Source organism: Brassica napus, chromosome C1 (genome assembly GCF_020379485.1).
Source record: "Brassica napus cultivar Da-Ae chromosome C1, Da-Ae, whole genome shotgun sequence".
Classification (NCBI taxonomy): domain Eukaryota; kingdom Viridiplantae; phylum Streptophyta; class Magnoliopsida; order Brassicales; family Brassicaceae; genus Brassica; species Brassica napus.
The window spans coordinates 26,030,508-26,044,514 of NC_063444.1; the positions used below are offsets into that span (position 1 = coordinate 26,030,508).

General features: G+C 39.5%; 1 protein-coding gene and 1 non-coding gene across 3 annotated transcripts; one reads left to right on the forward strand and one right to left on the reverse strand.

The window, feature by feature from the left end:
* Positions 1–1,192: 1,192 nt before the first annotated feature.
* On the reverse strand, positions 1,193–3,306 carry LOC106376460 (scarecrow-like protein 30). Of its 2 annotated transcripts, XM_013816546.1 has the most exons (2): positions 2,940–3,091; positions 1,193–2,814 (listed from the first exon to the last, which is right to left on the reverse strand). In XM_013816546.1, exons 1-2 carry the CDS (start codon positions 3,089–3,091, stop codon positions 1,296–1,298), a joined length of 1,671 nt encoding a protein of 556 aa, XP_013672000.1. In that variant the 3' UTR covers positions 1,193–1,295. The 2 variants fall into 2 exon arrangements, with proteins under 2 accessions (XP_013672000.1, XP_013671999.1); XM_013816545.3 differs by having other exon boundaries at positions 1,193–3,306.
* A 6,405-nt stretch (positions 3,307–9,711) lies between these two features.
* LOC125581010 lies at positions 9,712–9,818 on the forward strand. Its single transcript, XR_007318721.1, has one exon. It is a non-coding gene; the product is annotated as a small nucleolar RNA R71 (small nucleolar RNA).
* The last annotated feature ends 4,189 nt before the right edge of the window (positions 9,819–14,007 follow it).

Below are 14,007 nucleotides of genomic sequence, written 5' to 3' on the forward strand. Positions count from 1 at the left end.
TTTGTACACACTTAAAAGAAATTATACATATCTACATGATACTACACAATATTTGTTTACAGCTTATTTAATATTTTACCTTTCTATATATATTTTTGAGAAGATATGTTTTGATTTATATCAAGTCAAAAATCATATATTTTAATAAATTAATATCAATACTATTAAATTAGGAACATGTCCAATTGAAAAAAGGTTATGTCCAACATATATTTCTTTTATTTAAGGGTTATATAGTTATTATTCTCTTTATATATCCATATCCAATTTTATTTATAACTTCCATTTAATTCCTCTAATTTTCGGATCCACTTGAGTCAAAATCTACGGTTTCATACAACAACCAATATAAGTAATCATATTAAACATGTTTGACAACAATATAATTGACATCAATTTTTTCACCCTATAACCTAACCTCGATTCTATTCCTAACACCTACACCTTTTATAAGTAAAATTAATTCAAAAGTTTTAATAGGTTTAGATAGATACAAACAGGTTGATATATATTAAATAGGTTGATTTATTTTATTGTTAATTATATTTGATATATATACTCTGAAAGATTAAATGGACTAGTTTAGATACTTAATCATTTTAAGAATATTTTAATATGTTAGGACCGTTTTAATACTAATAATTTTTAAAAATATTATACACAAACATATAAATTTTTTTTAACATATAAAAAAATGTTACATATTTACAGAAAAATAAATAAATTATAAAGTAACATTATACATGCGGATGAAGATCTTGAATAAACAAATATGATTACAAAAAGCCAGACATACAGATATATAATTATAGGGAACATAGAGTATGTCGGGTCAACTTCTTAGTTGCTATTATTTTATAAAATATTTTTTGATTAAAATTTATACACAAATATGATTACAAAGAATAACATAAATATGATGACAAAAAAACATATATATAAAAATTAAATTTCTAAGAAAAAAATGAAAACAAAAAGTATCAGAATCTAGTGTAACTTTTAAAGTGGAAGTATTGAGACCCTATTTAAATGTTTTAAAAGAATGGGATTAGACCCGGCTTGGCTATATCTGTTAAAGAGTGTCTGTATTATCATCATTCACACTGATTTGCAATTAGTTTGATAAATGATGGCAAAGTTAAGAGGCTTTTTTTCTTATGCTTGGTTTTGGATTCTTGGTAGCAATATGAACTTGCAAGAAAGAACAAACGCATTCCATGATATAAGAGAGCCAAATCCAACAGTTTCTACAAAACATTATCAAACAAAATCATGCAAAATGATTACGACATAGTTTATTGCTTCTTAGCAGGTTTCCAGCAGGAAAGAGCATAGAGGACTCTTCCTTTCCATCCCTGAAACATCCAGTGGTTATCGTTGTCGATCACGAAATCTTTGTGGTAACGTTCTCTTACTAACTCCTTCCCTTCCTTCATGATCTGTTTGTTTAGTTTCGCTGGCCTAAACCCGGCTCTTAGGATCCTAACTTGCCATTGCTTGTAGGTCTCTGGCCTCGCGAACCGCTCAGCCCCTTCACAGGCGATCACACTCATCGCATCCTTTATGATTAGCTCCCGCTCGACCAAGGTCCTGCAATCATTCTCTTCTGATATGTTGCTCTCAAACATGTCAAAGAGGGAGGAGCAATGGAACATAGCTTCTCTAAACCTTGTTAGGAAGAAAGGCGAGTTGTACGTCCCGTTAATCTCTGCAAACACAAAGAGGTCAGGATTGATATCTCTACACAGTTTCAGAGCCGTGTCTCTGGGAGAGTTTAGGGACACGGTTTCATCAGGCGTGTATTGTAGTCGGAGGATGCAGTTGACAACTGTCGTCTCTCCACTATTGATCACCAGCTCATCAAGAGTTATGGTGTCCCAGGCTTTGGCTATGAAGTTGTACTCGAAAGGGACACTGAACTTGTCACAGAACCGCTTCAGTCTCCGACCAGTCTCTTCTACCCTCTCTGATGGGCGGAATCCTGGCTGAGGCAGCTCGATGCCCGTCACACGGAGCTTTGGTGGTCCGCCAGGACGTGCTGCAAGGGCTTGTATAAGACAAGGCCACTGAAAGCCATAGAGGATCCCGAAGTCAACGATGTGAAGTGTGGTTGCTTTGGACGCAAGCTCAAAGATAGTTCTGTTTGCAGTGTAGTAACACATTGCTAGGGTAGGGCAAGCCTGAACAAACTCCTTGTACGCCTTCAAAATGTCAACCATCGATGTTCTGCTCAAAACATCAAACGCTGGTGTCTTCATGGTCCCCGTGATGCGTGCTTCAAGCGCATTTGCGAAGTGGTAACCAAGCCTCTGAGTTGCGTCGCCGTGGCTAGAAGAGTGTTCCCTTATCTCCTTCAGTTTCTCGAAAGCTCTGCTCTGGTCAAAGCTAGCCATTGCTTGCGCGCATTGCATCAGGAGATTCCTCATATCCACTGGCTGATCTGACTTCTGAGGCTTGGATCGGTTTAGTGATCCCTTTGCTCGTCCGGTTTTGTTCGGTGTTGCTTCTCCATGATCATTCTTTTGACACACCAACAACACTTCCTCCAACTTTTCAGCCAGCTCATCCACCACAGAGATTGCTGGGAGCTTTGATTTCCTTCCACCCTCAAGATCATCTTCTTCATCACCATCATCATCCCTTAGACGGTACCTTCTTGTTGATTCCTCAGAAATCTCAGGCGATCCCGTGAAACCTGAGGTCGGTTGATGTAATGGGCTGAAGTTTTCAAGAGAAGAGTCGTCTTGAAGAGGATTTTGATCCTCCTGAAGCACTTCAAAGAAAGATCTCTCTGCGGCTTGTAGAGCCAAACTGTCTTCCAACATACAAGACTGTTCTTCAATATCTTCCTCCATCAACATGTCATTGATGTACTTCAAAACAGGATGGTTGGTTGAACATACCGTAGATTCGGTTGGAGAAGGGTTATGAGATTCTGTAGATTCGGTCGGAGAAGAAAGGTTCTGAGATTCAGATTCTTTGAAACAGGTGAAGCGGCTGGTTCCGGAGTCAAGATTGTTCCTTGGTTTGCAGCAAGATCCAGAACCGTTGTCGAATCTGAACCCATCAACGGGTACTTGCAGAATAGCATCCATCAAGACTGAAGAAGAAGGGGGAGGGGAAGGGGAAGGGGAAGAGAGAGAGAGCTTAAGTCAACGAACAGAAGAAAAGAAGTTTCATGTGAACACAAGAAGTTGAGACACGGTTGATATTTATACAAAGGATTGTTTAATTGTTTTGTCTTGGCAAAGAAGATAAATGAAGTTTCGAGGAAACAGGGAATTGTGTGGGGTTGAGATAAACACTGAGCCGCCACAAAAGGTTAGTGATACATGTCAATAATATGTCCAAGACTTTATCTAATGTGTGGTGGGTCCAGTGTGACCAAAAGCTTTATTGTTTTCTTGCTGCTGTCTTCTATTCGGTCACTTGCCTGGTCAAAAAGGCTTGAATATATAAATGATTAATAGTGCATAATAACAGAACCGGTTTGGTTTATGTAGCAAATTTGTCTCTTTTTTAGTAGAGCTAGAGCTAAACTAATGTCACCGGTATAAATGTCAGACCACTCTTTGGCGTGTGGTGCGGTGTATGTGTGTTCCCTCAGTTAACTTTGCAAGGGGTCTCATATACGCATCGTCGTGCTTCGTACATGGAGCTAGTCTTGCCTTTTCATTGGAAATAGTAAAACAAGTATTTTTAGAAGAAGAAAAATATTACATGACCGACATGGAGAGTGAACCTTTTTACTACTCGAGACCAACTGCAGTGTGAATACGAAGATTTATTTTTATTTTATATCATTTTGATTTTGGTTTACCAACGAAATGAGATCATATTTGGTGTCGTTATTGTATAATAGAATACGGAAAGATAAATAAGATAAAATCTTCGGATCAAGGATTGGACAGAGATAGATTTCACGTGAACGTGGATGCCAAACCTAACCTACCATTTTTTTTTCTTTTCGTTCAACAAACTTACTTTTCTCTTCATTTAGTATTAAAATAAAATTTATGAATTCTTGAACAGTCAAAGGTCAAGAGGAGAAGATTTTAATTAACTAAAATACAAAATTATTATCTTTTGAATGTGGAGACTTGTTGTCTACATTCATCCCCTCTTCGAAATACTTTTTATTTTTGTATGTCATGTACTCATGTATGGTTATGATTTCAAAGTACCGTAAGTGTGGATCATCTATCTATAATAATAAAGTTGGGTTATGCTCTCTCCACGTGCTTCCATGACATCAAGGAAATATGTGCTTTTCGCGATACGTGTCGACTCGCTGTGGTATCTGTGTTTTCATGCGTTTCTTTTTTTTTTAATTTTTTACGTTCTGAAGAGCTGCTTACTCGACTTTTTTAGGGTTCTTCTTCCTTCTTCTTCTTGCGGCTGATTCTTAGCCGACGAAACCACACAGACTAAACATGATGCCCTTTGCTAACCGTAACGTCTCGCAAATTGTTAAATCTGTCATTTAATTTTGGTTTTCCCTTCATTAGTCCACAACTCCCACATAAGATTTCGATCTACCTCTTCAATATCATGGGTTGGTATGTGAAACTCGAGAGTGTGCCGTGACTCTTCACTTCTCACCATCTCCGGTGGTAACGCCCTAAGTTATCTTCAGTCGGAAACATTAATCACTGCATTTACGTCGTCTGAACCATTCCTCCCACTCTTTCAAATTAAATTGGCTATATCATCCTCTGTAACCGACTGAAGCTTCATATATAAACGTCGTTGTTGCTTGGGATGAATAGTCATACCCAAACGAAATCTTCTCTGTGAAGCAGCAAATCCATCACTGGCGAAGTCGTTTACTCTTCTCGCCAATTTGACATCTGTACGGTGTTCCATACAAAAGGTGATTCCCAAAGACTTAAACCTAACTAATTTTTTTTCAGCGTATCTTTTCCGATTTCCCTTCTTCAGATTATTGATGTTAGGAGTTTTCAAGGCTCCTAAGACAAATGTTGTAGTATAGTGATTTTTGAACCAGTTCTGAGGGATATCAAAGCACCGAGAATGCAAATACTCACTTAATCTAAGTGCAACCAATGATTTAGATGGGTTTTAAACTACTACTAATACTAGAAAGCAATTACAGAATGATACTTTCTTGACTAAGGGAAAAAAGAGAACTCATGGGCATAGGGATTAGACCTTGGGTGATCAAGTTTCGAACTAAAAATGGCAAATGATCAATCAAACTATCGACATTAAGCCTAGACACAATTCTAAGCAAGCTCTATGTCTAGATAAATGCTCATTTGCTAACATATCTCAAATATCAAATGTCTTTGGTTAAATAATATGAAAGCAATCATTACTAACAAGTCTATTAGCTATTTTAGCACCTTTAACAATAAATGTCTTTGGTAAAGTATACTAAAAGCCTAGGAGAGTTGTCTCAGGCATTTCATCAAACCCCTTTTGGGTGGGAAATGCCTATCGATCAACTTTTGAGTGGCCAACTCAGAAGATGCATTATGAATACTCTACTAGCAAGGAACAAGAATGATCTACACTAAAACATCCTAGAACTAACCTAATCACCCTTAATCTCCCTAACCCATGAATTCAAAAGGTGATTACTCACTAATCTCCATGATTCCTCTTAAAACCATATTGGATTTCAGATTAATCATGTAGAGGAATAGATAAGAAATCAACAAGAACACAAGATAAAAGCAATGAAATCTGAATCAAAAGAAGTTTTACTAGTTGTTCTTTTTGAAAAAAGCTTATTTGCCTCGCCTGGCTTTCCAAAGTACTTAACTTAGGTTTAGGCCAGGTAAAACAACAAAACAAATGACCAAAAGGCCCCTGAAATAACATAAAAATCGTCCAAGCAAAACATGAGGAGCGACCTAGCATAGCCGCTCCAGGAGGTCGCTCCCGACGCATTTCTTCGTGTCTCGCCCCGTCAAAACGCGAGCGACTTGAGCTGGTCACTCTGGCTGGTCGCTCTGGCTGGTCGCTCTGGCTGGAGCGACTTGAGATAGTCGCTCTGGGCTGGTCGCTCTGGCTGGGAGCGACCTTGGTAGGTCGCTCTGAGAGGTCGCTCCAGGATGCTCGATTTTGGTGTCTCCGGACGAGAGGACGCGAGCGACCTTGGTGTGTCGCTCTGGGAAAGTCGCTCCGGGATGTGGTGCACAGCGACTTCATGTAGTCGCTCCGGGAAGTCGCTCCAGGCAGTGCTCGTCCAAAGATCACTCTAATCACCACCTTTGAGCTCCAAATGAACCCAAATGTCTCCAAGAACTCCATGTGGTACTCCAATACCTAATAGAGACATATGTATGCAAAATGCAACCTAGACATGGCTAAATCCTAATCTATATGATGAAAATGCACATGAATACATGGATAAAACAATGTAAATATGCAAGATATCAACTCCCCCAAACTTATTCTTTTACTTGTCCTCAAGTGAACTTTCTAGAACTCATAGGGAGAGAGGTTTGAAGGTGGGAGCTCATAGCCAAAAGAAACACATAAAGCACTCAAATCAACATCTAAATTCAGCATTAGTACACCCTCTCTTATTATACTCTAGCTTCTCTAAGCCTATCTCAACTCTTTTCATCCCTACACTCATCATCATGCATTCACACATGCAAATCAGCCAACTCTCAAGTTCATTAAGCATAGCATCAAGTGAATTCTTGCAAATGGTCAATTGGTCCAAATCATTTGGGTAAGGGGAGGTTTTTTAATCAAGTGAGTCAAGGGGTTCAAGATATATGATATTTAAGGTGGTATACTCTCAAGACAAAATAGTCTTGACATTGCACATAATATATCTAAGAAAGAGATCAACTCATGCATACAATGCTCAATCTCCATTGTTCTACCCTTTTCCCAAACATATATGATACACATTCATTTCCCCATTCCAAACCCAACTCACATCTCTCACCCAAGGACTTCAAAAGCATTTCCCAACATAAAACTCTTTTTTTTTTTAACAAGGGATTTCTTACACTCTTTTGAACACCTCTTAGCTCATACTAGTTTTGCTAGCCCCCTTTCTTTTTTTTTTCTTTTTTTGTTTGGGGACCAAGACTTTTCACAAATTGAGCTAGAAGTTTCTCTACTTATCCCATAAAGACTAGTCAATTAAGCACAAGAGTTCACTCTTTTCCTTCAACTTTCTCATACTCCCAAATCAAACTTTACAACACTCACCCCCATCATATGGCTAGAAAATAATGTGTCTAATCTAGCAAGAATGAAGATCAAGCATTGTCGTTCCCGATACTCTCAACATTATGTGCATGTAAGACTTTCCGAAAAAAGGCCTCACTCATCAATCGATGAAGGCTTAAAAGGAGGAAGGGATTTTGGGGAGAGGTCTACCACTAGAGGTTATCAAAAAGATTGGCATAAAGGATGTGAAAACTCAAGTGTGTATATCCATGATTCAGTACACAAGGGACCATGAGCAAGATGCATTAAGTTCGTTCAGTTCAAATAAGGTTGTAGTTGGCTTCAAAGACAGAGTTTCAGCAATCAACAAGTTTTAGGAAGAGTTTTCAAGGCTTGAAGCATACAAGTCTTTTTGAGAGGTGCATAAGCTACTCAGGTGCAAAATAATGTTCTTTACAAGGCATTTCAAATCATTGCTCCCAATGCAAGTAAATGCAACCTATATGCTCTAGACTCTCCTAGAAATGCAAATGATGCAAACTAAATGATTTTTTTTTAATGCAAATATGTATGTATAATGCAATGCATGAGACTCAAAATCATCAAAGCAAACGTGATCAAATACTTGGTACCTCCCCCACACTTAAATCACACAGTCTCTGTGTGAGTGGGAGAGAGATACCCAAAAGACAACTAAAACGCAAAATATGAACTGGTATATACAAGGGAAAGTAGTGGGTTACCTTCTATGGGGAAAGAGTAGAGGGAGATGCTCCCTCCTCATCGTCCCCAGGTGGTAACTCTTCAAGGTGCTCATCAGCAGGAGTGCCCATCTCTTCAATGTAGAAGGCTTGCCCGAACACAGTTGGTTTTCTCATTTTCCCCTTGATTGCGAAGTGGAAGATGTTCTCTTTACCCAAACAGAGATCAATCGTGCCTTCCTTCACATTAATAATAGCTCCTGTTGTAGCTAAGAATGGCCTTCTTAGAATCAATGGGTCTTGAGGCTCCTCACTCATCTCAAGCACCACAAAATCTGTAGGTATTTCATACCTTCCAATCTTCACAGGGAGCTCCTCTAAGATGCCCAAAGGGTACTTCACTGAACGATCAGCTAACACCAGAGAGAGTCTACACTTCTTGTACTGAGTGAATCCAAGCTTCTTTGCAACAGACAAAGGCATCACGCTGACACTAGCTCCCAAATTGCAGAGACATTTCTCAAATACCATAGGTCCAAGAGCACAAGGTAGTGTGAAGCATCCTGGATCCTCTAACTTCTATGGAACATCAAGCCTCTGAATGATGGCACAACACTCATGGGTAAGAATCATCATGCCTTCCATCTCCTTTTTCTTTGCAGCTACAACATCTTTCAGGAACCTGTTGTATTGAGGAATCAACATGAAAGCATCGATGATGGGCATTGCAACCTGAGCTTCACTCATTTGCTTCTCAAACAGAGCCTTGTACTTCTCTAGCAGCTGCTTCTTGAATCTACCAGGGAATAGAAGTTTGGGTTCATAGGGAGGAGGAACAGTAGAAGGCTCACTTGCTGGAACAGCAGCTTCACCATCTTGTATTGTTTTCTTCTCTTCTCCAACCTTTCTTTTACCTTTAGCTTCCATAATCTTCTCCAAAATCTCATCATTGGTCTTCTCATCAACAATTACCACATCATCATCTAAGTTGATGACCACCTCCTCACCTAGTTTCTCAGCATCCCTGGTGAGGGTTGTAGGAGGTAACTGCTTATCACTCCTAAGGGTGATAGCTTTGGCCTCCTTGGGGTTTTGGTCAGATTTTCTAGGTAGAGATCCTTGCTGGCGATTCTGGTGAGTGCTCATGGAAGCAAACTGATTCTCTAAATTCTTGACTGTGGAAGCAAGATGTGAGAATTTGTTGTTGAGCTCATTGTAGCTCCCATCAATCTTGGAATGAAGGTTCTTCAACTCATAACCAACATGCTTCTCACTTCTAGTCTGAGACTCCAAGATTTGTTTCAGTAAGGTATCAGTGCTGCTCTCTTGAGGAGCAGAGGAACCAGACGAGGGGTTTTGCTGAGGCTGATAGCTGCAATGCTGGTTGTTTCTAGGCGGATAACCACTCTGTTGGTTGTTGGGATAGGATTTCTGTTGGTAGTTGTTGTACTGAAAGTTGGGCTCTTTTTTGTACCAGCTACCATTGTTGTTGATGAAACACAGCTCTTCCTGACCTTCCAAACCCTCAACCTCATGGACAACAGGTGGTGTCTCTTGGCTTGGGTTACCAACAAAGTGCAGCTGCTCTTGGGTGGCTTTATCAGCAATGAGGATGTCTATCTTATCCTGTAGAGCTTTCAACTCCTTCCTCGTCTGTTTATCATCTGTTCGACTGCCTCTGTCGTGGTCTCCACTGTAGACTGCATCACTCTTTACCATGTTGTCAACCAGCTCCTCTGCATCTTCCTCAGTTCTCCCCAAGAAGAACCCATTGCTAGTTGTATCCAGTCTGGCCCTGTACTTAGGAAGATCACCACGGCATAATGTGCTCAGCAAGCTCTCCTTAGAGAAACCATGGTGTGGACATTGAGCTTGGTAGCCCTTGAATCTCTCCCAGGCTTCACTGAAGCCTTCCAAGTTCTTCTGTTGAAAGCTGGAAATCTCATTTCTCAGCTTAGCAGTTCTTGAAGTAGAGAAGAACTTCTCCAAGAATGCTTTCTTGCAGTCATCCCAAGTGGTGATAGAGTCGCTGGGTAGAGACTTCTCCCACTGACGTGCCTTATCCCCCAAAGAGAAAGGGAATAGCTTGAGCTTTAAGGCATCTTCGGACACACCATTGGTTTTTGACAACCCACAGTAGCTGTCGAACTTGTCCAAGTGATCAAATGGGTCCTCTAGAGCCAAGCCATGATACTTGTTGTTCTCGATCACGTTGAGGAGTCCTGATTTGATCTCAAAGTTGTTGGTTGCCACGGCGGGTGTTCGGATTCCCAATCTATGACCATGAATGTTGGGGCAGTCATAAGTGCCAATGGGTCGAGCTGCTCGCTGTGGTGGAACGTTGTTAGCTCCATTGGCGTTCGCATCATTTTGAGGTATGTCTCCCATATCAGTATCCAATCTCTGCAAGTGAGTCTATTGCTCTTCTTCTCTTCTCTTTCTAGCACACTCTCTCTCTAAAGCTCTGATGTCTGCTGCTCTTGGAACTAGGTTTGATGGACCCCTACTCCGCAAGTTCATACACCTGTAGATGAAAGGGAGGTGAAGAAGGAGAATCAGTAACAAAAGAAAATAAAAATGACTTAGTCTCAAGTAAGTGACTAAATCTCAATGTTCAAATCTACTCAGAATTTGGCAACGGTGCCAATTTGATGTTAGGAGTTTTCAAGGCTCCTAAGACAAATGTTGTAGTATAGTGATTCTCGAACCAGTTCTGAGGGATATCAAAGCACCGAGAATGCAAGTACTCACTTAATCTAAGTGCAACCAATGATTTAGATGGGTTTTAAACTACTACTAATACTAGAAAGCAATTACAGAATGATACTTTCTTGACTAAGGGAAAAAAGAGAACTCATGGGCATAGGGATTAGACCTTGGGTGATCAAGTTTCAAACTAAAAATGGCAAATGATCAATCAAACTATCGACATTAAGCCTAGACACAATTTTAAGCAAGCTCTATGTCTAGATAACTGCTCATTTGCTAACATATCTCAAAAATCAAATGTCTTTGGTTGAATAATATGAAAGCAATCATTACTAACAAGTCTATTAGCTATTTTAGCACCTTTAACAACAAATGTCTTTGGCAAAGTATACTAAAAGCCTAGGAGAGTTCTCTTAGGCATTTCATCAAACACCTTTTGGGTGGGAAATGCCTATCGATCAACTTTTAAGTGGCCAACTCAGAAGATGCATTATGAATACTCTAGTAGCAAGGAACAAGAATGATCTACACTAAAACATCCTAGAACTAACCTAATCACCCTTAATCTCCCTAACCCATGAATTCAAAAGATGATTACTCACTAATCTCCATGATTCCTCTTAAACCCATATTGGATTTTAGATTAATCATGTAGAGGAATAGATAAGAAATCAACAAGAACACAAGATAAAAACAATGAAATCTGAATCAAAAGAAGTTTTACTAGTTGTTCTTTTTGAAAAAAAGCTTCTTTGCCTCGCCTGGCTTTCGAAAGTACTTAACTTAGGTTTAGGCCATGTAAAACAACAAAACAAATGACCAAAAGGCCTCTGAAATAACATAAAAATCGTCCAAGCAAAACACGCGGAGCGACCTAGCATAGCCGCTCTAGGAGGTCGCTCCCGACGCGTTTCTTCGTGTCTCGCCCCTTCAAAACGCGAGCGACTTGAGCTGGTCGCTCTGGCTGGTCGCTCTGGCTGGAGCGACTTGAGATAGTCGCTCTGGGCTGGTCGCTCTGGCTGGGAGCGACCTTGGTAGGTCGCTCTGAGAGGTCGCTCTAGGATGCTCGATTTTGGTGTCTCCGGACGAGAGGACGCAAGCGACCTTGGTGTGTCACTCTGGGAAAGTCGCTCCGGGATGTGGTGCACAGCGACTTCATGTAGTCGCTCCGGGAAGTCGCTCCAGGCAGTGCTCGTCCAAAGATCACTCTAAACACCTCCTTTGAGCTCCAAATGCACCCAAATGTCTCCAGAAACTCCATGTGGTACTCCAATACCTAATAGAGATATATGTATGCAAAATGTAACCTAGACATGGCTAAATCCTAATCTATATGATGAAAATGCACATGAATACATGGATAAAACAATGTAAATATGCAAGATATCAATTATGTTGTTTCTGATTAAATAGGAAAGACTGAGTATTTTAAATTATATTATTTCATTCGCTGTTTCTGATTTTGAGTTCTTATTTTACTGAGAATTGATTTCTTGATTTGATGTATGCAGCAAAACAACTATGCAAATGGTGAATTCAAGCCCAAGGATACTCAAAAATAGCTTCAGATTAAACATATTCGGTGAGAAGTAGCACAATTGCTCGAAGTTGGGAAGCTAGAATTCAGGTGACAATAACTCATCTTTGTTTCTGACAAAACCACACATGCCAAGAAAAAAAAAGAGGTGATTTTCATGCATATTGATTGTTGAACCAGGGAAGCTCGAAGATCATCAACCACCATGCCTTCTTCTAATGGAGTTACAAAACAGAGACGAAAATTCTCAGGTATTGGCTGCTTAGACGTCCTCGTTCTTCAATAATTGAAGCTTATCTGATGATTTTTTATTTAATTTATTTCTGTGTCAGAGAGTATTCGTGGACAAATGCATCACGAGGTGGTTACAATGAGAGATTGTCCGGAGAATAAGAGCGAGATCCGATTCTAAGCATATTCACAAGGATAGCTCCCATTGTCAAGTCATATTCCTAACGTAATCGTCGATGTAATAATATCACATGAATAGCTTCAGAGAAAGGTTTTCTCAGGTTGGACTTTCGTTGAGTTTTAATTTATTTATAAAGTAAGTTTGGTTTTTTAAATCTCTTCCTGAGACTTCGTTTTCTGTTTATTTTTCCTTGGCTGGTGCAATATGTATGAAGAGGTTGCATGACTGTCGCCGGAAGCGGTTGTGTAGAATTTGGAGCAGACCGCTGAATACCTCGTACTTCGCCGGGGTGCTACAGACCACATAAATGGTTTTAGTCAGTTATTTGAAATACTGATTCCTAATATTTATTTTATTCCCAGAATACTTAGTTTGTTTGAACTTGATTCCCAGAATGCTTATTTTGGTTGCAGTTCAGAATGTTCTACTCCAAAAGAACATCTGAAGAGGTTAGCGATGCCTACATCTGCGAATGAGAACATAATGCCTGATCCAAAGGATTCGCATAATATTGAAGGACAGCCTCCTCTCTATGCTGCAGCAGAAAATGTGCATTTATAAGTTATTTCAGAGATGTTGAAGCATATGGACCTTGAAAACACATCATTTGCAGCTAAGAGCGGTTTGGATCCCTTCCACGTTGCAGTTAAAAAGCCATCTCGGTAAATGAACTTTCAGATGTAACCAATGGAAACTCAAGAACTTTGTTTTATTGTACAACTATTTTTGACACAGACCTTGAATGTGCTTGCAGACACATTGAAAATATCTTGGACATTTTTGGAACTGGCCATGAAAACAGATTTGTTGTGTGCAACTGCATTGCATACGGCCGCTATACATGCATGTGATGGTAATTCTCATTTACCTAAGATAGCTAAAAACAATGGTCAAGCACCTCTTTGTTCTTCAGTGCTGATGGGGAATGTCTTAAGTTTTTCAAGTGAGCTTTGCCATCGTCTTAGATGCCCTGTCAAAGTTGTTAAAATTACGTATATGTTGATCGTATGTTTCTACTTCTAATATCATCTAAATACTGTTGGGTTGGATATGTGTGTGTGTGCTGATGTGTTTTGCGTAGGATTGGAATGTGTTACACAATGACATTGAAGAACTGAAACCAACTTATCTAGCTATAGTTCCAAGAGTATTTGAGACCATCCATGTAGGAATTCAAAAGTCTCTTCATATATGTTACCCCAGAATGAAATTTATCTTCAATATACATATAAACTCTACTATTTATGTTCCCATGCATTCTCCTCTAATCCCACATCCTTTTACAAGAATAACTTGCAGCCCAAGCTCCGGCAAATCCAACCTAAACAAGCATCCACTTCCACACAACGCCTATGAGTGGTATTGTTAAAGTTATATTTAAATAAATTAAATTCGACCACTAAAGAAGCACAGCTTGAATATGTATCGGTTGGGAAATATATCTCTAAGAAGTATGTGTCGATTAGAGGTGTCGTTGATTCAGTATA

What these genes read in the sequence shown, in the direction of transcription:
- LOC106376460 (XM_013816545.3), bottom strand. Translation starts at nt 3,095, where the DNA reads ATGGATGCTATTCTGCAAGTACCCGTTGATGGGTTCAGATTCGACAAC.